This window comes from Schistocerca piceifrons, chromosome 8 (assembly GCF_021461385.2).
Source record: "Schistocerca piceifrons isolate TAMUIC-IGC-003096 chromosome 8, iqSchPice1.1, whole genome shotgun sequence".
Lineage (NCBI taxonomy): Eukaryota > Metazoa > Arthropoda > Insecta > Orthoptera > Acrididae > Schistocerca > Schistocerca piceifrons.
In genome coordinates this window covers 301,734,073-301,757,739 of record NC_060145.1, presented here as the reverse complement: position 1 = coordinate 301,757,739, position 23,667 = coordinate 301,734,073, and the positions used below count along the sequence as shown (strand labels likewise).

Here is a 23,667-nt window from a genome sequence, read left to right as displayed (position 1 = left end):
TAAATCGGGAGAGTTGGCATGTCTGTGTTACTTAACTTACTTCTTGCCTTTTCTACAATGGTTCTGCTGGCTCGTTCTGCAACTCCATTCTGAGGAGGACTGTAGCGAATGGTAGTCTTATGCCTAATACTCATTCCATTCAACTGTTCCTTAAACCGTCTATTTACATATTCTGACCCATTGTCTGATATAATAATTTTCCTCCCAGTCCGTCTTTTGACCATTTTGCAATAAACAACAAATACATCATTCATTTGATCTTTGCTACTTATAAAATAAACATAAGTGTATCTTGAAAAATCATCTATTAATGTCAGGAAATAGAAGCTACCTCCTAAGGAATTATTCTTCAAAGGTCCAAAGAGATCTGAGTGTACGAGTTAAAAGACTTCGGTAGATCTGCTCTGACTCGATTTAAATGGCAATCTAACCTGCTTCCCTTGCAAACACACCTTACATTGGACATTATTCATTGCATAATTTTCCATCCCAGTTGCCATATTCTTCAGTAACGTCATACTTTTCCTATTCAAATGTCCAAGTCTCATGCCACAAGAAACCTTCTGCAGCAAAAACAGAGTGATTAGCTGTTTCAGGAGTATTTTGAACTGCATTCACCTTGTAAACACCTTTTACATTACCTGCAGTAGCTACAATATCACCACAAGAGTCTATCACTTTGGCTCCCTCCATATCATAGGTAACTTTATTACCCTGCTTTACTATTTCGCTTACTGACAACAAATTAGTTGCAAAATTCTTTACATAATGTACATTACGAGCAGTAACAATTTCCTTTTCCCCATTCACAAGCAAATTAAGATCCACTCTTCCTGCGAGTTCACATCTTAACTTAGATCCGTCAACTGCGTAAATTCCAATGTCAGTCCTTGATGGAACATCATACAAACCTGATGCAGCTTTGGTAATGTGCACAGATGCTCCCGAATCTAGGAACCATTCTGCATGATCGTCACTAGCTTCATTTAAAGAGTAAAAAACAGAGAATGCCTTACCTTTATGGGTAGTCTTTCTCTGAAGACTACTAGAATGAACATGCTTCTTTTCTTTTATACTTTACTTTTCGTTACACTGTGAAGCAATATGTCCAATTTTCTGGCATCTGAAACATCTTATTGGCTTCTCCTTCTTGTACTTAGAGTATAAAGCTGACGCTGTTTCTTTCTCTGAAGCATTATAATTTAGTTCATTCTATACGTCCTGTAGAATCTTTACTTCAACACTATCCGCTGTAATGGGTATTTCCGAACTTTCCAAACCCATAATCATTGGCGAATATTTCTCTAGTAGTCCAGCTAACAATAAAGTTCCAATCATTCATCCGCAATTTCAAAACCAATATTCCTCAAACGATTGAAATTATTTTATTCACATATTCGTCCACACTTTTACACTTATTCAATCTTGTGGTTATCAGCTCATGAAGCAATCCTACTTTCCTGGTAAAACCACCATTTTCAAATGTGTTTTTCAGTTTGGCCCATACCTCTTTTGCTGGCGTAGCGTTTTCTATGTGAACATAATTCACTGTATCAATCAAAAGGATTAGTTCTGATTTCACCTTCCGATCCTTAGTAGCAAAACTTGATTCCGTAGGTTCAAATTTACTGTTTACAGTGTTCCATAAGTCACCCAAGTGCAAATACGCCTCAACAGCAAATTTCCAGGTCGTGTAATTTTCGCGCCCTACAAGCCGCTCTATTTGCGGTATCTGTCTGGGTCGACCGAAGCGTCCGATCCCACCCGTCGGCTTTGACCCGTGATGTAAGGCTGTTGAGGTGTGTGACGTTACGACGGCGTGGAATTTAGTTTGTGAGAGTGGCGTGCTTGTAGGTGTCGTTTTGATGTGATCGGTGGTGTTCTCTGTTGGTGTGTTAGGTGATGTTTCTGGTTTAGTTTGCGTGTGTGTTGTGTTTATAGGTGGCGTATTGTTGTGGTTGGTGGTTATGGGGTGCATTTGCGTGATAGCATTGCACGTGTGTGGTATCAAGACTGTGCTTGCACCGGAATATTTTTCAATGAGTTAACAGTTTTAGTTTTGTTATTTCGACATTATTGTACTTTTTTTCTGTTCGGCGTGTGTGAATTTTGGTAAATTGCTTGTTTTATGTCTTTGGTAGGTATGGATATGACTGGCAAGATCAAGTTTTTGGTTGTCGGCGATGATAGGGGACAGTGCGTTGTCTCTAATAAAATTTCTTCAACTATTCGGATTTTTGGATGAAGTCTTGAAGTGTTCAGTGTGTCGTGAAGAAATGAGGTTTACTAAAGTTCCAGCGTCTAGGACCAGGGACGGCTATATATGGAGATGTCGTAAGGATAACAGGTTAAGGGAAGTGTTCGATTCCAATTTGTCGCTTCGGGAGCTGTGTTTAGTGGAATTTGGGGAGTTTTGTGTGGTTTGGTATGGTGGTGTGTGTCTAAATTTGTTCATATTTATTCTGTCCCCACCCAAAAACGCCCAATTTCCCACGCTTGCCCCGTTAGTTTCATTAGGTTTTTGTGGAACGTGTGTGTGTTGGTTTTTCAATGTATTTTCGTGTTTGTGGTCATGTTTACGGACGTCATAGGCGCCATATCGAGTCGTAATGTATGGTCGTTTCCGCCATATTTGTGACGTCATGGGTCAAAGAAGACGGATAGAATCGGACGCTTCTGTATTTCCGTTGTATTCATTTTACAGTTATTTTTCTTCTTCATAGAGTGTACACAATCCAACATTAAATGAACTTCCGTGCACTTTTTGCGCAAATACACATCACCTTAAAACTTATTATTTCGCTTTAATCCAATAGCTGGGCCCATAACCTGTTGTTGTTTGCGCATAATGCAGCAAAATGATAAGTAACAACTATTTAAGGGACAAAATAAACTTTTGCTTTATTCGCACAACAGATATTAATACACTTGGCTACACAAAAATATTACGTTGCCCATCTACAAACATGGAACATGTATATTCCAAAATGTCTAATGCACTCTGCACATCTTGTGAGCCACTATGCACGCTGGAAAATGTCTGTTAACATATCCTCAATAGTTTTGTAGTTGTATATGGCACATTTTCTTTGCAACTTAAGTTTTATTCTCGCTTTTTTTTCTCTTGTTCATGTTTTATTGCTGCAGTATTATTCTGCAGTAGCGAGATAGAGTAATATGCTTTGTTAGAGTATTGGTTCTTATCAGTCAAAGTTTCAAAACTTTAACTGAAAGCTAAAACAATGAAAAATTCCTGTAATTCTAAAAAATTCCCGGTTTTTTCCCGGACGAAAAAATTCCCGGGTTTTTCCTGGTTTTCTTCCAGATGAAAAAATTCCAGGGATTTTCCCGGTTTTCTCGCAGATGAAAAAATTCCCAGGCCTTTCTCTGATCTCCCGGGTCGCATACACCCTGATATTACATAAATATGAAGCCAGGTGCAAGTTGCGGAAGATCAGTAAACACACGTATATTTAATGAGTATTGTGGACGATGCAAGTAGATACATATTTGTGTATTTCTTAAAAAATAAGCATTAGGTATTTGAAGAATGTCCGCCCCTGGTATCCGAGTGTTCAGCACGATGGAATGTCATATCTAGCAGCCCGGGTTCGATTCCCGGCTGGGTTGGAGATTTTCTCTGCTCAGGGACTGAGAGTTGTGTTGTCCTTATCATCATCATTTCATCCCCATCGACACGCAAGTTGCCGAAGTGGCGTCAACTTGAAAGACTTGCACTAGGCGAACGGTCTACCCAACGGGGAGGCCCTAGCCACACATCATTTCCATTTGAAGAATTCAAGAAACAGATGATTCAGACAGAAAAACAAACTGAAAAATATCTGAAGAATCTCCAACCTGACAGTGACCTAGAATTCTGTTCACATGAATGGTTCGAGTTCTGTGAATCTGAGGGAATTCAGTATGAAGTGACTGACTTACACACCACAGCAAAATTATGTAGCTGAATGCATCAACAGAATGTTAAGTGGACATGGTAAGGCTGCAGTTGACAGGAAGCAATTTATTAAAGATATCTCGGTTGAGCTGATGTACACTGCGGCATACATGAGAAATTGTGTTACAAATAGCCACAACTGAAATTCACCTTATGAACTGCGAACAGGTAGAAAGCAAACAAAGACTTTTTCTAAATTATGCACAAGGGCAGAAAAAGGTGTTCTTATTGGATATTCTCTAGATGGCCATGGTTCCAGGATCTGGGTGCCAGAAACGAAACGGATAGTGGAATCCAGGGACGGAACATTCAAAGAATTTTTGAAATGCTCCATTCAAAATAGGGAACAGAAATAATGTATTAACTGCGCAGTGAAGGCGCATTACCATTTCCAAGCAGTGAAGATGAAATACAAAGTGAAAGAGAAAATTCCAACACTAAGGAGAAATTTTATTGTTTCTCACATCAGGAAGAAAATGAACATAGTCAGGAAGTTGTGGAACATGCTGAAACTACATGAAATTGATGCAGACCACAAAAAGATAAAACAAAAGTAGAAATAAGTTTAAGCAACTGGCATCCAATGACTCTTAATTCCAAAGGAATGTCTATAATGAACAACAACAAATAAAAAGTTGTACAGGAAACTGATTGTATCATGAAGCAATTAATTCTGGTGACGCAGCAGAATAAATAATCACTGTGAATGAAGAAATTAATACCTTAAGGAACTGTGGTACTTGGAAATTTGTTGATCTACCTTCAGATCAGAGCTTATGAGAATATGTTGTCTAATGCTACACTACATAATTTTGTAACTCAAGTTGTGCACACAAATTCATTGGTATGTTTAAGCACATCATAATCATAAAGTTTTAAATTGAACATTAACGATGAGTTACATCATAAAGAACAAAAATAGTGTACTCATTTCAAGACAGCATTTCTCAGTGACATGAGGTGTTACTACCTTACACTGAAATGACTGACTAACTAACTGACTGGCTGACAGTCTGCTTCCAACCTTTAATTTGAGAAGCTGCTATGATTTGCCCATTGGGTGAATTTTGGTCATTGCTCAACTCTGCAAAAAATGAGGTGACACTTTTAGGCAAATGAGCATCCAACATATTCTTAAGAGACTTTTTTGTATTATCCACTAACAGGCTATTTACTCCTTGTCAAGCACAGATATGCATCCCAATTCACACTTGGGACTGTTGCCCAGTGGTGCATGGCTTTAAATACCAATACTAAGTTATTCAAAACTCTGAAGGAAATAATTTACGAGCTGACAAGAGCATAGCTCAAGTTTCTGTATGTGTTTGTCTTGCATGTTTTGGAAGGTTTCACCTTCATGAATTGAGTGACAAGAATATGGTTTACTTGGGTGGTGTGCACAAATGCATGTACATATTTCACAGACAATATCCCAAATGTCGCTGAATGTAACTACACAAATACATCATTGTATGACACATAGTTAGAGAGATATGACATCATAAACACTGAGATGCATGAAAAAATACTGCATTGTGCATGAAGTTCTAATACACTTATTCTTTACTACTAAAACACTCTTACAGTCAAATCAAGTTAGGGAAATCCTTGCCATCTGGTAGTGCTTTCGACAGCTTTCAACTGTGAAGTTCTAATGGCTGTAGGCAAACACAATATCTGTCTACAGAACTGTGAAGAAGTGTTGGCATACAGATGTTTACAAAATTGTGTTGCAGATATGCAAAGCAGCAGCACCCAGCCATCTGGACATGTGATTAAAAAATGTTGTTTATAAGTTCTGAGTGAAATAAACATTACAGAAATGTGTATTTTGCACAGTTTCTTAATTTGGATAATGTACTTATATGTTTGTACATTATGTGTATTATTTTGTACAGTTGTTTCCTAATTTCATAGACGTTTTCACAAGTACATGGAAATGACAATTTTTTGATATTACAAGACAGATCCAGTTAACTTTTTGTTTTCATTTCTAATAGAAAATTGGCAAAATGACTGCCCAGGCAATGCCAGGTTTGTCAGCTAGTATACAAAAAAATTAAAATTTTTGTCATATTGTTTTCACCAGTTCATCATAATCTGGATAAATGGCTCTTTTTCCAAATGAGCTAAGTAAATGTAGTACGGCTGAGCACTATGTACTGCTGAGTCATGTAGTTAACACGTAAGTCAAGTTAGGTACATGTATGACAGATTTCCAGCATGCTACAATTTTAGATCTTCACACAACCATCCATGAGAAGGCGGCTACAATTACTATTTAGCTGTTCAGTAAGACAATTCTGAGTTATTTTTTTTTAGATTGTCATCAATACATAAATGACAACACAATTTCTAAAAAGACATATTTTCAGGTTGTTGTTTGATGCACCTTTGTAAATTATTGTGAAAACCAAAGACTTGGGGAAAATGTCTAACTCATATGGAAGAAAGTAAAATCAGACTGCACATACTGTGTCAATGCAAAAGAAAGGTCTCCCCCCCCCCCCCTCCCCCTCCTTAACCTGATTACAATAAACACACTTTTTTTTTTTAAATAATGGCCAATTAATCTACCTTTTGTAGCTTGATACACTGAAAAGTCACAAAAGGAAATATAAAAAAACGGAGAGCTTCAGCAATTGGAGACTCAAAGATTACATATATCGTGTCTACACATGTCTAGGTAACATCCTGAAAAGGAAGTAATACCAAACTCAATGTGCAAGTTAATAGGACACCACGAGTGCCTGCCTGCGGGTGACTGGGCAGGGGCATGGAAAAAAATGACATGCAAGCAGGCAGATGGACAGGCAAACTGCAATCTACATGACTGTACCAAGGAATCGAGAGCTTGGATGGCCAAATGACTCAACACTTTGGCAGAACACGTGCAATAGAGCCATCTGGCAGGTGGCCTATACTAACTAAGCCTGCTCATAACAATGGACCAGCCGGCCCTAGGAGACTGGACGAGCAACAGTACACATCAGATGTGAAGACACGGAAAATGCATTCCTTGATTATTTACTATAATCCTTACGAAAACTTTTAGTTTCTAACAGACTTCTTCTAAAAATTATTCTTTTGTCTTGCCTTGCTAGTTTTAGTGTTTTGAACCATGTGTGTCATATCCTATGAGGCAATAATGGATAGCTGTATGTTATTCACTATCAGGAATCCCTACTGTCATGAGGCTACAAACCCTAGGTCTTACAAGGTTGCTAGAGTCTTCATCAGACAAAGCTGAATGAGAGAGAAAAAGATTGGCAAATCTTTTTATTAAAAATCTGTGCCATACAATCATACATTTCATTTTCTTTTGAAACATTCATATTACACAAAATGAAGTTTCAGCAGACCTCTACTGCTGCCACAAACATCACACAGGAGACAAAATCTTAAGTAACTACAGATATTGCACTCGGTGGGTGTAGGAGGCAACCAGGAAGGTCAACACTGCGTAGTATGCAACTGCTGGAGATCAGTTTCACTGCTTCTTTGTATCCTCTTTTTCCCACATATGGAGAAACAATGTATCAGTTTAAATTACACACAAAAATAGTCACTGATTCAATACTATTTAATACCACCAAAACAGAAGAGAAGTACTGTACATACACTTTTCTGAATACTTTTAACATATAAGGAATATAAAATATATTCAATAAATGTATATTTCTTATTGTGCTACAATCGTTTCTGGCAGAGACTCTTCTGAGTGTCAAATAATATTTTAACGATAATTATACGATAAAACATTTTCTTTTAACATTAATAATCATAGGAGATTTTTCAATTCTTCCACAAACAGATAATAAATAAAAACTACTTGGAAAGTCCTGGAGAGAAACTCATACTTTATATGGTCCATGGCAGTGTCTATTATTGAGGACAAAGCACCGTAAATTTGTCTTTGTTATACTATGTGGTGACACACACACACACACACACACACACACACACACACACACACACACACACACACACACACACACACACACCATTCAAAGTAGACGTCCGCGACAGTCTTCAGCTCCACAATGGCAGTGCAACACTTTTCCAGGCACACTACCAACATCGTAGTTGTAATCCCATGTCAATTCTGTGCCTGCTGGTATGTATGTAAGTGCAAAGAAAGCAACCCAAGGAAAACGAAGGTCGTGAGTATCCACAAATACGTTTTGCACAAATACATTTGGTGAGCACGAGTGCTGAAAAAAGGACAGCAATGTAGACATTAATTACTTTGTAAAATGAGAAAACTACTTTGAAATACTTAACATAGTAGTAATAGTGAAATTAACAATGAACTTTTATATTGTACTGTCTTCAAAACTAATTAAGACTAGGCAAGTCACATGGATTGTAATTCTTGTTATAACATTCACACCCAGCAGAGAAAACAGAGCAGCAGTTCCTATCACTAATTTAGCATAACCTACACAAATGAATACTTACAGAAAAGTCTCTTGCATCTCAGGTAAATAACAGGTAATGTACAACAAATTTCCATGAATTTTGTAAATTCATTCAAATAAGCATATTTACAATCCTATAGACATAAGGGAAGAAAATGTTGCCAATTTTGCAAAAACATTCACACATATTTGTCGATAATTTTTATGACGAATTATCCTGCTATGTACAGGATTCAGATTCAATTATAGGTTCTGGCAGGCATTTTTCCTTGGTAGAAAGACAGGAACAGGTTGCACTCAGTCTTTTGATGTCAAGTGAGGTGCTCCTTGAGTAGTAGCTCCAAAGTCCGGGAAACTGACAACAGCTGGTGTGCTGACTCTGCACCTTTCTGTATCACATCCAAATGACACCATTGGTAGAGGATAGCGTGATAGCTGGTCAGGAAAAGGATAGATTGTTACTCACTATATAGAAAACACGCCGAGTTGTAGACAGGCACGACAAAAGACTGTTCTTCAGAAAAGCAAAATGTGCACACATTCACACAAGAAAACACATCTGACAAACACACGACTGCTATCTCTGGCCAGAATGCAACAGCAATGCATGGGAGCAATAACCTGGAGTGAGGTGGGTAAGATTAGAAAATTAGGAAAATCCTATCCATGATCCTTCGTGGGTGGTGTTCTGTTGCTCACTCAAGCTCCTCAACATCCTAGTCCATTCCTATGCTGTTCCCAATCCCAACCCCTTGCCACAGGGATCATACCCCAGTAAGAGAGCCAGGTGGAGGACCTGCTCAACAGACACACCCAGCACTTCCTATTCCAGTCCTGTCACAGGTTTATACTATCCCATCAGGCCAGCCCACCTGTGAAAGCAGCCATGTCATTTACCAGCTCTGCTGCAAATCACTGCTCAGCACCACCCACTAGCATTTCCCTTCACTCAATAAAGTGAGTACAGAGAAAGGGGGAAAAAAGTAGGTACAGGTGCTTCCCAAAGCTTCTTTACTCCAGAAAAGAAGAGAACAAAATTTTACATTAAGAGAATTTTGAATAACAGACTGTAAGGAGACTGATACATTTAAGTTAATAGTTCCCTAATCAGAGTAAATAACATCGTTTAATGGAGGCATTTCATCATTAAGGCCCTTGTTACACAATTAGGGCTTCAGGAAGCATCAGCCCCCCTCCCCCCCCCCCCTCAACATAATTAATATTTTATAACATTTACCAGGTGGAGGTGGTCAATAGATACCACAGGAAGGTTCTAGTTCAATGCTTAGATATACGAAGTAAACATATTTACTTTTTGAAAAATATGAGTAATTACTGTAAAATAGGCAGATTCTTCATACATTCAAAGTATTTTGTTATTGCTGTGTTAGGTTATCAGTACTGTTTGCAAGCACTCAAACAGAGCAAAGCGTATAACTACATCACTCCAACAAAAGCTTCATGCCACTGTGATTACGTATCTAGTAAACAATTTCATACAATAACAATGTGTGTATATAACCCTTAACCTCAAAAGAATATTGTAATTTGCACTGTTGGTGCAGTATTCATTAACACTTGTTACTTAGGCATTCAGATACTGTTTGTGGAGACAACTTGAAGCACGCCAAACCACAATGAATATTCGGTTAATATCAGACATGCTCTTTTGCACGCTTTGAAGAAGGGAAAGTTGCAGCGTAACACAGCTACAGACTATGGCAATCGCTACTACTAATAAGTGTGTTGAGTTGATGGCAAAAACAGGAAGGAACAGTAGCGACTTAGCCAATAAGCCAAGGTTGGACTGTCGTTGAAAAACAAGGAGGGATCACAGAATAATCTGTAAGCAGGTGGCTGCTCGTCCAAGAAAATTGGCTTGACAAACTGGGGATGATCTGTGGCAGCATCATTATAGACTGAACCAACACGTTTCTACTGTAAAACATTGCCTAGTAGCAGGTGATTTAAATGGTAGACAATCCATCATGTAAACCACTCATAAATTTAAAAAAATAGGAAGGTCAGGAAAGAGTTTGCAAAGAAACATCAAACGTGGAATGCAGTAGATTGGTCGGTTTTACAATGTGACAAAAGCAAATTTAATGTACTTCCTTATGATGGTGTGTAATATACACACTGATCAAAAAACCACAGGGGCAGCGAAAGATGCCATGTACTGACCATTAAGCACAGCAGCAGCAGTGTCGTGGTATGGGGATGTTTGCTAGGCTTGGAGTGGGGTTGGTCCTGTAGTCCAAACAGAAGGCAAATTAGACTGTTTTCTGCACAGCATTGTTTTAGAAAAGAATTTGGTTCCAGATGGGATTAAGAATATGCCACTTAATTGGGTAATTCAACAGGATAATGATTCAAAACACACCTCCGGCCATTTAAGAATATTCTTTACAGATAAAAAAAATCAGACTTTTGGAGTAGCTACTCCACAGCCTGGATCTAAATCCAACTGAACACCTTGGGGATGCATTTGATTGACATGTAACAAGCATGTTTGTTACAGAAGCTACTCAAACAAAGATCAGTTTACTGCAGCGTTATTGGATGAATGGTCAAAACTCCCATTTGACCTATTACAAAAGCTTGTGGATTCAAGGCCAAATGGATGTGCAGCTGTGATCAGAGCCCATGGGTTTGCAATAAAATACTGATTTGTTCTTCAGATTCCAAAAAAAGTTTTGCTTTATTCTTACTTATTCAGAACTGCAAATAATTGTTGACCCAGAAGAATAAATTACTTTTCTGTTTTGATTTAAGATAGCTTTCTTTAACTAAATGTAGTTTTGTGCTAAATGAATTATAATTACATACTTTTCACTTACCCACAGGCAATTTCTTCTATTGCACAACTATTTTCATGGTATTGCAACTAATGTTAGGATGAGTCTGTTTCAAATTGTATCGAGATGGACATATACAGATATGGAGATAGCCTCATGAATCCATGGACCCTGCGTGTCAGCAGGGGACTGTTCAAGCTTTTGGAGGCTCTGTAATGTTACGGGGCATGTGCAGTTGGAGTGATATGGGACCACTGATACCTCTAGATGAGACTCTGACAGGTGACACATGCATAAGCCTCCTGTCTGATCACCTGCATCCATTCATGTCTATTGTGCATTCCGGCCCCACACATCCAGAATTGCTACAGAGTGGCTCCAGGAATACTCCTCTGAGCTCAAATACTTCCGATGGCCACCAGACATTACCGTATTTACTCGAATCTAAGCCGCACTTTTTTTCCGCTTTTTGTAATCCAAAAAAACCACCTGCGACTTGGAAAAGAGTGCAACGTAAGCGTAAGTTCTCAAAAATGTTGGTAGGTGCCGCCACAACTAACTTCTGCCGTCGAATATATGTAGCGCTATACAGGCATGCTTTGCAGGCACAAAGATAAATACTGGCGCAAAAACCTCTGCATCAGTAAATAAATTTTTTTAAAAAAGGTGGAAGACGAGCGTTTTCTCTACCCCGAGTTTCTACCTCTGCATTTTTTATACATTATACAATGAAGTAAATACAAATTACGTATCGTTCATCTTCGAATGTAGCAGCATTTCAATGTACTACGAAAATCCGACTGGAAAGACTGTTTTGGATGTTTATCAATATCGCCAACTCTACGTTCTGAATTTTTTCCTACCTGACTACCTGTGGGAAGAGATCGTTGCTAATAGGAATTTTATGAATTGTGAATCACATGCAGTATTCTCTTCACCATAAGAATAATACGAATATAAACATTTTGCCATGTACTCTTTCGCATTTGCTGCTATCTCATTTAAATCCTGTGTGCCTAATAAACTATGAAACTAGAGTGAGACAACAGCAAACACGGAAGAATATACATATCATGTCATGTTTATATTTGTATTATTCTTATGCCTAACAGTGATACAGTCAGAAATGAAGCACGGCAATTGACTAGTTTTTTAAATCTACGATGACTCTAATTTCTGTGCAGAATGTAATGTACTAAAGAGGCGTCGGCAAAGACTTTCAAACAGAGAAAAATTTTCGCTGAACTCTCATTCAGAACAACTTCTATCATACGCAGTCTATTATTTGGTTCTTGTTGATCATTATCAAAGAAAGCAGCAGTGTAAGTAACAACAAATAGCAGTCTCTTGCCATTGTTTCGCTAATAAGACGATCCCTCTCTCTTTTTTTTATTGTAAGCCACGGTAGCACGCACAGCAGCAAGCCATATGGCAAGCGGCAACAGGCCGTAAACACTCATTAACAGAATGTGACAAACAATGCATGACACAGTAAAATAACACATTTTTAGCTTAGAGTGACGTAAACACCTATAACATAGAGAACGACACCTATCAGATCAAAGAAAAATAAGCAATCAATTCAAACCAGACGAAGCACCTGAAAAAGGAAGGGTACCCGTATAAATACGGACGGAGCGCCTGATGCATAGCAATGGCTACCTGGTAAAGCTTAACTGCTAAGCTTACGACTCAAACCAAACTACTGTAGCTAGCTGTATCGTCATTCATTCGACCTAAATTGTGTCTCGTATTACAATGGACCAACTTTGTTTCGATTTGGAGGTGCGGCCTAAAACTTTTCTCTCCCCTTGAATTTCGAGTCTCAAATTTCAGGTGCGGCTTAGATTCGGGAAATTTTTTTCCTTGATTTCAAGTCTCATTTTTCAGGTGTGGCTTAGATTCGAGTGCGGCTTAGATTCGAGTAAATACGGTAGTGCATTTAGATAAGCCACTAGATGAGATGATTCAAATTAATGCTTTGAAATGACATTTGCCACAAAGAGTACAGTGGAGTCTTGTCTGTGGGCCTGATAACACTATTGAGGAATTTTTGAGATATGTTGACAAATTAGACTTAGCCTGGGAAAGAAATGAAAGGTATAATGACAGGCAAGATGACAGTAGAAATAGAAACAACAGAGCTTTCAATGATCATTTTGAACATAGGGATAGGAAGGGAGATTTTAGAAATGAAAATTATAGGGGAGAGTTCCAAGGGAATAGTAGATTCAGAAACGATGACAGAAGAAATAGGGAAAGAAATGATACGTAGAGATCAGAGAACAGAAATTTTAAACCAAGAAATAGGCAGTGGGGACAAAGTCAAGGAAATGATGGTAACAATTTTGATAACAGAAGGAATGGTCTGGGAAACTAAGGCCTGCCTCTTTTGGAGTCTGGCAGAGTGAGGCAAATAGAAATGGTGTTTATAATCAGGCACACTGTGATCACTTCAGAAAGGGAAGGGGTAGAGCAAATAGGACATACCAAGGCAACCTGAAGTGAACAGAATGAATTTTGATAGGGAACTTTTGGGACAATTTTTTATCTGAGAACAAAGATGAACAAAAAAGGAAAAGAAAATCTGAATTTAAAATAGAGGAAAACATTTTTACAAATTTCTTTGGTAGTAGTAATGTAATAGTAGTTACTGATAGTGATGAAAACAGATCTGATGAGTATGGTTTAGTGAAAATATTGAGTGATTGTGAAACGAGTGAACGAACTGATACTGGTGTTGTATGTATGGAAGCCGATGATCATGTACTTAGAAATGAACGTGAAGACGACAGTGTTATTCCAGATAAAAATAGGAGAAAGATGATGATGTAGCAGAACAGAAGGATCATAATGTTGAAGTGATTGGTGTATTTGAAGAGGTGTGTGAAGATGGAAATGAATTTAGTGTTGAGAGTGATATTAAGTGTGGTGATAATGTTTCTGATGATGATGATGAAGTTGATGTTACTGTATTGCTCACACAATTGGATGGAATAGTATATGCAGAAGTTAAGTTTGGTGATTGTATGCTGAATGATTCTGGAAACTCCGATGTAAGCTTGAGTAATGATTTTGAAACAAGTAGGAAAGTACATGATAGTTTAATTTTGCCAGTAGATGATAGTGATATTGTGTCTGAATGTATTAATGAAAATGAGAGAGAAAATTTGATAAGTGATAAAATAGTGAAAGTAGTTAGTGACTATGGTAACAAATGTAACCATAGTGACCAAAAGTTTAAAAATCATAAATGGAATTTGTCAAAATGTGTATTTAGGGAAGGATAGTTGGTTTGAAAATCTACAACAGTCATCCAATAGAAAAATAATCAGTGGATGTGTAAAAACAGTGGATGAAAGCCATGATTGTGACAAAGGAGTGAATTTCTGAGATATAGAGGAGGATCTACTATTTGAAAATGAAGTCAATGAAATTGCTAAAGAACTTGGAAGTCCATATATTGAAGTACAGATTTCTGATTGGATAGGAAACTGTCTTTTGGACACAGGTAGCCCAATTACAGGATTATCAAAGAAGCTAAGAGATAGGATTAAAAATAATGAGAATGTCACAGAATTTGCAGTAACAGTGGTAAGGGTAAAAGGTGCAACAGGAAAAAGTAGTAAATTGATTACCAGACAAGTCTTACTAGAATTTAAAAGTAATGATGTACAATTTGCACCAGGATGTTTAGTGATTGATGATTTGAATGAAAACTTGATATTGGATATGAACTGGATGGTTAAGGCAAAAGAAAATTTTATCTGGGCTGACATGAAAATAACATTTGTTGAACCAAAGAGTGGAATTCATGGGGAAGCTAGTATTGTAATGGAAGATCATGGCCAAAGTAATCTGATTAGGGGGGTGTAAAAGACTAATGGTAATGGATATTGTGAGGAAGGGGAAGAATTTTGTATTAATGATAACAGTGTTGACTCCTACAGTGAACATGTAGCTAAAAAAGTGTCTGAAACTTGAGAATTTTTCGTGGGATTATAATGACATATTTGATGTAAAACCTGGGAGAGTAAAAGGGTATAGATGTAAACTGAAATTACAGGTGCATGATCCATTCTTCATTAAACCATATGCTATTCCCAACTGCAAAAGAAAAGAAGTGGCACTGAAAGCATAGATGAACTGTTTAACAAACTTGAAAATGTAAGGTATATGACTAGCCTTGACTTAACTTCTGGGCTTCATCAGATTGAAATGGAGACAGATTCTAGAAAGTACACGGCATTTTTGTTTAATGGAAAAAGTTTTCAGTACTGTGTTGCACCACTTGGTTTAAATGTATCTGTAGAAGAATTCATTAGGGGATTAGGATTTGTTTTAGGTAAAGAACTCTTGAAAAAATTAATCATACATGTGGATGACATTTTAGTATCAAGCAAGACCTGAGAAGAGCATATACAAACTTTAAAGGAAATTGGAGAGAAAATGAGATGGGGGGTATGTATGACACTAAAATTGGAAAATTTGCAATGAAACAATTAAAATTCCTTGGCCATTGCATAAGTGAAAAAGGGATTTTGCCTGATGGAGAAAAGATTGAGGCCATCGCAAAATTCCCAAAACCTAGGAATAAAAAAGATTTGAAGTCATATTTTGGATTAGTGAACTTTTATCGTACATATGTGAAAACACAGGCACTTAAAGCACCATGTTTAAATAACCCATTAAGAAAAATGCAGTGTGGGATTGGTCTGATGAATATCAATTAGCTTTTGAGGAAATTAAAGAGTTGATAGAAAGTGAAATCCTTTATAGGCTTGATCTATAATTAGCATTTTGTTTGATGACTGACAGTTGTGATTATGGTTTGAGGGTACATTTGTTCCAAGAAAAGGAAATCAATGGGGAAATAGAACATCATTCTATAGCGTTTGCAAGTAGAACCTTACAAAAACATGAGAGAAATTATATGACTACAGAAAAGAAACTTTGGCAATAGTATGGGAATTCAAAAAATTTAACAATTATTTGTTTGGGCATGAAGACAAAGTCTATACAGATCATAAAGCATTAACTTACATACAGGAATGTAAATTGAATCATGGGAGAATTACCATGTGGTCAATGTTCTTACAGCAGTTTAGATATACAGTTCATTTCAAAAAAGGAAAGGAAAATGTAACTGCTGATGCAGTATCAATAATGCCAGTGGGAAATGTATATGATAATGAAAATGAGAGTCAAGAAAAGAATTTCAAAATTATATACTTTAAAGACGTGGAAGAAGAAAATGAAATTAGGAAAATCTGTAATCAACTGAGAATATACCAAAATGGTGATGATCATTGGAAGCTTGTTAGAAGTTATTTAGGAAGAAAGGTCATGAGAAGGTACAAATGTACTACCAAGTCTTCAAAGGCATTCTGTTTTATAGACACAACCCAGACAGTGACGTATGGAAAGTTTTCTGGCCAGATTCTCACATCAATACTTTGATAAAATATACGCATTAAAGTTTTGGACACTGTGGTGCATTGAAATGTATTCAAAGAATCCAAGAATGTATATATTTTCGTAACATGTCTAGGAGGGTTAGGACTTTACTTACCCGTTGTGATCGATGTCAAAGAACAAAAGTTAGTAACAAAACCAACTAGGGTCTTTTACAAAATGTGATACCTCAAACAGTTGGATTTAGTGGAAATAGATATGTATGGCCAACTTCTAAGAGCTAAAGTAGGGTTTCAGTATATTTTTGTTATTGTAGATTTATTTTCAATTTATGTAAAATTTTATCCTTTAAAAAAAATGTAAATCCCGGGTGACTAGGGCCTCCCGTCGGGTAGGCCATTCGCCGGGTGCAAGTCTTTCAATTTGACTCCACTTCGGCGACTTATGCGTCGATGGGGATGAAATGATGATGATTAGGACAACACAACACCCAGTCCCTGAGCGGAGAAAATTTCCAACCCAGCCGGGAATCGAACCCGGGCCCTTAGAATTGACAGCCTGTCGCGCTGACCACTCAGCTACTGGGGCGGACTTTATCCTTTAAAGAAAGCCACTAGCAAGAAAATAGCAACCAAACTTGTGAAAGACTACTTTACTGCAGTGGGTATATCAAAAGCAATTTTATCAGACAAGGGGAGTCAGTTAACTTCAAAGTTTTGGATGGAATTTGTAGAAGAATATAATATCAGACATATCATAATTTCATCTTATTCACCAAAATGTAACCAGACTGGGAGTTATATGAGGGAAAATGGAAGATTATGTAGAACTTACTGCCATAAAGAACATGCTAAATGGTTAAATTATATTAATGATTTTGAAGATATTATGACTAGCCTACAACATAATACCACAGGATACTCTCCTTATGAGATCATGTTTGATCAAAAGACACATTACTTAACTAAAGAACTTATAAGAGTTTCCAGCGTGTAAAAGTGTAACAGCAGCTGAAAGAGAGAAAGTAGTTAGAAGAACCATGAATGATTATTACGAAAAAATAAAGAAATGGCATGACATAACACATGAAAACCCAGAATTCAAATTTGGAGATCTAGTTTTAACAAAAAGTTACACCAAATCTAAGGCTCTAAATAATGAAATTAAAAAATTCTTTTATTCTTACAAAGGACCATTTGAAATTGTTGAAAACCCACATCCAAATACATACAGACTTGTACATCCAAAGTCCAAAAAGTATGTTACACAGCTAAAATTGTACAGACAACCTTAATTACCCATTTAGCATCATGATATTTGTTCTTTGATATTTGACACACCATCAGAAATTTATTTGAAATGCATCTTACACTACACAGTCAAGATCATACTGTACACTTTGGCAAACCCTACGGTGAGTACTATAACCCAGTGAAAGTGAAATAACTAATAGAAAGAAATTTATTCTCATCTCCGTTATCACTGAACATTTGAACTTCTTTTTGAATTCTTATATCCATCATGAATTACAAATTAAAAAGTGATTTGTGGAGATGGAATAGTTGAGATTACATTTGGTGCACTGTATAGTCAAGGCAAAATCTGGGGGTGAAAATCCTCTCAGAAACATTTTTTCAGTAATTTTGTGGTGAAATTTAACAGGTAGGGGATCTTGGTACTTTCATACATACACCATGTGGGATATGGTGCCTTGCCTCAGCCAGTGACTTCATATTTATTTTCTGGAATCACTCCTCTTCTACTATCCTATCTAGATAGTAAGAGCAGTTAGGTTTCTTCTACTATCTTACAGTATACATTGTGCAACATGTAAGACACAAGACTATATCTTGACCAGTCATTAACTTACAGTGTGGGAAAAGAAAATAACATAAATTTCATTTTTTAGTAGCCAGCGTTTTCAAAAATGATATCCATTTTTCTTATTAAGATTCAACAGGTAGTAATTTGCCTCTGTGTACCAGTTAAATGTAACAGAGTAAGAAAGATTTTTGTGGTAAGTGGTGGTAAGATCTTATGCTGATTTTGTAAACCATGCCTATGAAATGTAAGACAGGAGAACTTATTTTAGAAATGAAATTATGACTAGAGATGTTTTTTCTCTTGGAGGTAAGTGCATGATAACCATGAACGTTACCATAGAAATTATTCAAATTCCGTAAGTCCATGAGAGATGATACTGTTGTTGTGGTAGCAGATTTCCAAATGAAGTGGATTATGCACTGATATTTGCAAATTTGGTTTGATGATGATGATGATGATGATAATGTGCATATGAATGTAACGGATGTTTAGGTAGGTTATGACATGATACTGGGGCATTCTGTTTTTTGCTGAAGTTTAATTCCTTTGACTAAGGAATACCTCATACAAGTTGCTTGGCAACCACCTTTGAGTGATATGATGCACACTATAATCAACTGTTTAACTTGATCCATTTTAACTTAGGCAACTGTTGATGTACTGTTACATGTAATATAATTTCCAATGCTCATTTATTCTCTACGCATTCTCAAACTTACGGCTGTTTATTTACAAGCTCTTTTGCTTGAAGTACCTTTTATCTCTCCTATATACACTATTACTTGAAGTTGATTTTCTTACATGAAATATGTCATTGGGCTAATAATTTACATGTGCTTTGTCAATTGGAAGGAGAACATACGTGATGCATGAACCAGAATTCTGTAACTTGATTTGTATCTCTCAGACCTGCCTCATGAAAGAAAATACTCGCCAGAAATGATACATATTCAATAAGAAACAAAAACATAACAAACTCAATAAGGTGAAATGTGGTGATGACTCATGTCCATGTAATGATGGAATATTATACACTAGTGGCCATTAAAATTGCTACACCAAGAAGAAATGCAGATGATAAACGGGTATTCATTGGACAAATATATTATATTAGAACTGACATGTGATTGCATTTTCATGCAATTTGGGTGCATAGATCCTGAGAAATCAGTACCCAGAACAACCACCTCTGGCCGTAATAACGGCCATGATACACCTGGGCATTGAGTCAAACAGAGCTTGGATGGCTTGTACAGGTACAGCTGCCCTCGCAGCTTCAGCACGATACCACAGTTCATCAAGAGTAGTGACTGGCGCATTGTGACAAGCAAGTTGCTTGGCCACCACTGACCAGACGTTTTCAGTTAGTGAGAGATCTGGAGAATGTGCTGGCCAGGGCAGCAGTCGAACATTTTCTGTATCCAGAAAGGCCCGTACAGAACCTGCACCATGGGGTCATGCATTATCCTGCTGAAATGTAGGGTTTTGCAGGGTTCGAATGAAGGTTAGAGCCACGGGTCCTAACATATCTGAATTGTAACGTCCACTGTTCAAAGTGCCGTCAGTGCGACCAAGAGGTGACCGAAACGTGTAACCAATGGCACCCCATTCCATCACACCGGGTGATATGCCAGTATGGCTATGACGAATACACGCTTCCAATGTGCGTTCACCGCAATGTTGCCAAACACGGATGCGACCATCATGATGCTGTAAACAGAACCTGGATTCATCCGAAAACATGACGTTTTGTCATTCGTGCACCCAGGTTCGTTGTTGAGTACACCATCGCAGGTGCTCCTGCCTGTGGTGCAGCGTCAAGGGTAACCACAGCCATGGTCTCCGAGCTGATAGTCCATGCTGCTGCAAACGTCATCGAACTGTTCCTGCAGATGGTTGTTGTCTTGCAAATGTCCCCATCTGTCGACTCGGGGATCGAGACGTGGCTGCACGATCCGTTATAGCCATGCGGATAAGATGCCTGTCATCTCGACTGCTAGTGATACGAGGCCGTTGGGATCCAGCACGGCGTTCCATATTACCCTCCTGAACCCACCGATTCCATATTCTGCTAACAGTCATTGGACCTCGACCAACGCAGGCAGCAATGTCGCAATATGATAAACCGCAATCACGATGGGCTACAATCCGACCTTTATCAAAGTCGGAAACATGATGGTACGCATTTCTCCTCCTTACATGAGGCATTACAACAACATTTCACCAGGCAACGCCGGTCAACTGCTGTTTGTGTATGAGAAATCGGTTGGAAACTTTCCTCATGTCAGCACATTGTAGGTGTTGCCACTGGCGCCAAACCTGTGTGAATGCTCTGAAAAGCATATTACAGCATCTCCTTCCTGTCGGTTAAATTTCGCGTCTGTAGCACGTCATTTTCGTGGTGTAGCAATTTTAATGGCCAGTAGTGTAGATTATAGTTTGACTCTTCACAATTTTTATTTATTTATTTATTTATTTATTTTAAAGTTATATAATTTTTCTTTGTCACTTTTCACTCCTGACTAAGGTGTCTAGCAATTATATGAAAGTTTATGAATACTCCGTGACACATATTGCTAATTCTGACAAAGTGATGTTCATCAGATGTTGTTTCTTGTGGTAAACACAATATTCATTTTTTAAAAATTAAATACGTTTATCATCCCCCCCATGAACCATGGACCTTGCCGTTGGTGGGGAGGCTTGCGTGCCTCAGCGACACAGATAGCCGTACCGTAGGTGCAACCACAACGGAGGGGCAGCAGCCTTTTCAGTAGTTGCAAGGGCAACAGTCTGGATGATTGACTGATCTGGCCTTGTAACAATAACCAAAACGGCCTTGCTGTGCTGGTACTGCGAACGGCTGAAAGCAAGGGCATGCAGCTTTACTGTATGATTACATGATGATGGCGTCCTCTTGGGTAAAATATTCCGGAGGTAAAATAGTCCCCCATTAGGATCTCCGGGCGGAGACTACTCAAGAGGATGTCGTTATCAGGAGAAAGAAAACTGGCGTTCTACGGATCGGAGCGTGGAATTTCAGATCCCTTAATCGGGCAGGTAGGTTAGAAAATTTAAAAAGGGAAATGGATAGGTTGAAGTTAGATATAGTGGGAATTAGTGAAGTTCGGTGGCAGGAGGAACAAGACTTCTGGTCAGGTGACTACAGGGTTATAAACACAAAATCAAATAGGGGTAATGCAGGAGTAGGTTTAATAATGAATAGGAAAATAGGAATGCAGGTAAGCTACTACAAACAGCATAGTAAACGCATTATTGTGGCCGAGATAGATACGAAGCCCACGCCTACTACAGTAGTACAAGTTTATATGCCAACTAGTTCTGCAGATGACGAAGAAATTGAAGAAATGTATGATGAAATAAAAGAAAATATTCAGATTGTGAAGGGAGACGAAAATTTAATAGTCATGGGTGACTGGAATTCGAGTGTAGGAAAAGGGAGAGAAGGAAACATAGTAGGTGAATATGGATTGGGGGACAGAAATGAAAGAGGAAGCCCCCTGGTCGAATTTTGCACAGAGCACAACATAATCATAACTAACACTTGGTTTAAGAATCATGAAAGAAGGTTGTATACATGGAAGAACCCTGGAGATACTAAAAGGTATCAGATAGATTATATAATGGTAAGACAGAGATTTAGGAACCAGGTTTTAAATTGTAAGACATTTCCAGGGGCAGATGTGGACTCTGACCACAATCTATTGGTTATGACCTGTAGATTAAAGCTGAAGAAACTGCAAAAAGGTGGGAATTTAAGGAGATAGGACCTGGATAAACTAAAAGAACCAGAGGTTGTACAGAGATTCAGGGGAGCATAAGGGAACAATTGACAGGAATGGGGGAAAGAAATACAGTAGAAGAAGAATGGGTAGCTTTGAGGGATGAAGTAGTGAAGGCAGCAGAGGATCAAGTAGGTAAAAAGACGAGGGCTACTAGAAATCCTTGGGTAACAGAAGAAATATTGAATTTAATTGATGAAAGGAGAAAATATAAAAATGCAGTAAGTGAAACAGGCAAAAAGGAATACAAACGTCTCAAAAATGACATCGACAGGAAGTGCAAAATGGCTAAGCAGGGATGACTAGAGGACAAATGTAAGGATATAGAGGCCTATCTCACTAGGGTAAGATAGATACCGCCTACAGGAAAATTAAAGAGACCTTTGGAGATAAGAGAACGACTTGTATGAATATCAAGAGCTCAGATGGAAACCCAGTTCTAAGCAAAGAAGGGAAAGCAGAAAGGTGGAAGGAGTATATAGAGGGTCTATACAAGGGCGATGTACTTGAGGACAATATTATGGAAATGGAAGAGGATGTAGATGAAGATGAAATGGGAGATATGATACTGCGTGAAGAGTTTGACAGAGCACTGAAAGACCTGAGTCGAAACAAGGCCCCCGGAGTAGACAATATTCCATTGGTACTACTGACGGCCGTGGGAGAGCCAGTCCTGACAAAACTCTACCATCTGGTGAGCAAGATGTATGAAACAGGCGAAATACCCTCAGACTTCAAGAAGAATATAATAATTCCAATCCCAAAGAAAGCAGGTGTTGACAGATGTGAAAATTACCGAACTATCAGCTTAATAAGTCACAGCTGCAAAATACTAACACGAATTCTTTACAGACGAATGGAAAAACTAGTAGAAGCCAACCTCGGGGAAGATCAGTTTGGATTCCGTAGAAACACTGGAACACGTGAGGCAATACTGACCTTACGACTTATCTTAGAAGAAAGATTAAGGAAAGGCAAACCGACGTTTCTAGCATTTGTAGACTTAGAGAAAGCTTTTGACAATGTTGACTGGAATACTGTCTTTCAAATTCTAAAGGTGGCAGCGGTAAAATACAGGGAGCGAAAGGCTATTTACAATTTGTACAGAAACCAGATGGCAGTTATAAGAGTCGAGGGACATGAAAGGGAAGCAGTGGTTGGGAAGGGAGTAAGACAGGGTTGTAGCCTCTCCCCGATGTTGTTCAATCTGTATATTGAGCAAGCAGTAAAGGAAACAAAAGAAAAATTCGGAGTAGGTATTAAAATTCATGGAGAAGAAATAAAAACTTTGAGGTTCGCCGATGACATTGTAATTCTGTCAGAGACAGCAAAGGACTTGGAAGAGCAGTTGAATGGAATGGACAGTGTCTTGAAAGGAGGATATAAGATGAACATCAACAAAAGCAAAACAAGGATAATGGAATGTAGTCTAATTAAGTCGGGTGATG

At 38.0% G+C, this 23,667-nt stretch overlaps 1 protein-coding gene across 4 annotated transcripts in view; it reads right to left on the bottom strand.

The window, feature by feature from the left end:
* Positions 1 to 7,222: 7,222 nt before the first annotated feature.
* LOC124711153 (histone-lysine N-methyltransferase eggless-like) overlaps positions 7,223 to 23,667 on the bottom strand; it is a 352,937-nt gene continuing 336,492 nt past the window's right edge. For 3 of the 4 annotated variants that reach the window (XM_047241057.1, XM_047241054.1, XM_047241058.1), the window contains one exon: positions 7,223 to 8,172. In XM_047241057.1, coding sequence (XP_047097013.1) covers positions 7,966 to 8,172 — 207 coding nt within the window. In that variant the 3' untranslated portion in view covers positions 7,223 to 7,965. The remainder of the gene's footprint in view (positions 8,173 to 23,667) is intronic. The other variant, XM_047241056.1, reaches the window with a different exon arrangement.